The following is a 1,061-nucleotide window of genomic DNA, read 5'->3' as shown; positions in this document are numbered from 1 at the left end:
GTCTTGTGTGAGGATTCCAGGTTAGTCATTTGTCAAGATGTAGTCCAAGATAACGAATCTGTTCTACAGGATTCCAAAACCTAAAAAAAAATATTTATTGTCTATTTAATTGTGGCATTAAACCTCCGGGTTAACATAGGCTTAATTGTTATTATTATTTGACTATTAAAAATATTATTAAAACATGATAGAATTGTTATATATATTTATATAATAATAATAAACAAACCACTACTCCTACAACCCATGAAGGGGTACTTTGTAAGGATGTACTACTACTAGACCAACGGTTTTGCAAGGAGGTGATTAGGTCAGAATAAAATATATATAGTCAGCCCTGAGGGATCGGGAGCCCTCCTAGATCCACTCAGCCTCATGAAGTGCGTATCCTTAATTAGGTAAAATTCTTGTTTGTCGAGCGTGATTCTGATGAAATCAACTCCTTGCACAGCCGTTAATCTAGTGACAGTACTTCCTTTCAAACTACTGCATCCCAATACTATAGTGGTACAGATTATATATATACATACATACATACATATATTTTATAAAAGCTAAATAGTTTCTAATGTACAGGTCCAGATGAGCCGGGGCTGGATAGAAGAGATCGAAAAAAATGTTAAAGAAATCAAATCAATACATTCCCTTCTACTGTCCTCTCCCAGGCCCGAAGAACGTAAGTAATTTATAATTTCTGTTAATAAATCAGTAATTAATGAGATTAGATGTTAGTTAATGAAATTAGATGTTAATTAATGATATCAGATGTTAATTAATATCTTTTTAATCACGCTCAATAAATTGTTAACTCGATTTGTAGAAATAATGAGTTCAGTACCGCAGTAGGTTGTGAAAGTTATTATTTACATTGTATATATGTACATATAGTTGACCGTAAAAATTAATATATAAGAAGATGGCCAGGGGTGCGATCAAAAGAACACAAAAATAGTCAACAACTATTTATTTTCCGACGTTTCGCCCCACTTTGCAGGGCTTCATCAGGGCTAAGAAGATACAAAATGAAACTATGATAAGATACAATGATAGGAATAAAAATA

The 1,061-nt window shown here is 32.6% G+C and overlaps 1 protein-coding gene across 2 annotated transcripts in view; it reads left to right on the top strand.

Moving 5' to 3' along the window:
- LOC106684195 (syntaxin-1A) overlaps positions 1 to 1,061 on the top strand; it is a gene marked incomplete at its 5' end in the record, with an annotated part of 36,575 nt that overhangs the window by 12,238 nt on the left and 23,276 nt on the right. For both annotated transcript variants that reach the window (XM_067052634.1, XM_067052635.1), the window contains 1 exon segment: positions 577 to 676. In XM_067052634.1, the coding sequence (XP_066908735.1) occupies positions 577 to 676 (100 nt within the window).

This window comes from Halyomorpha halys, unplaced genomic scaffold, assembly GCF_000696795.3.
Source record: "Halyomorpha halys isolate HHAL.00 unplaced genomic scaffold, Hhal_1.1 Scaffold554.1, whole genome shotgun sequence".
Taxonomy (NCBI): Eukaryota; Metazoa; Arthropoda; class Insecta; order Hemiptera; family Pentatomidae; genus Halyomorpha; species Halyomorpha halys.
The sequence above is the reverse complement of the archived record's forward strand: the minus strand, read 5'-3'. Positions and strand labels throughout refer to the sequence as shown.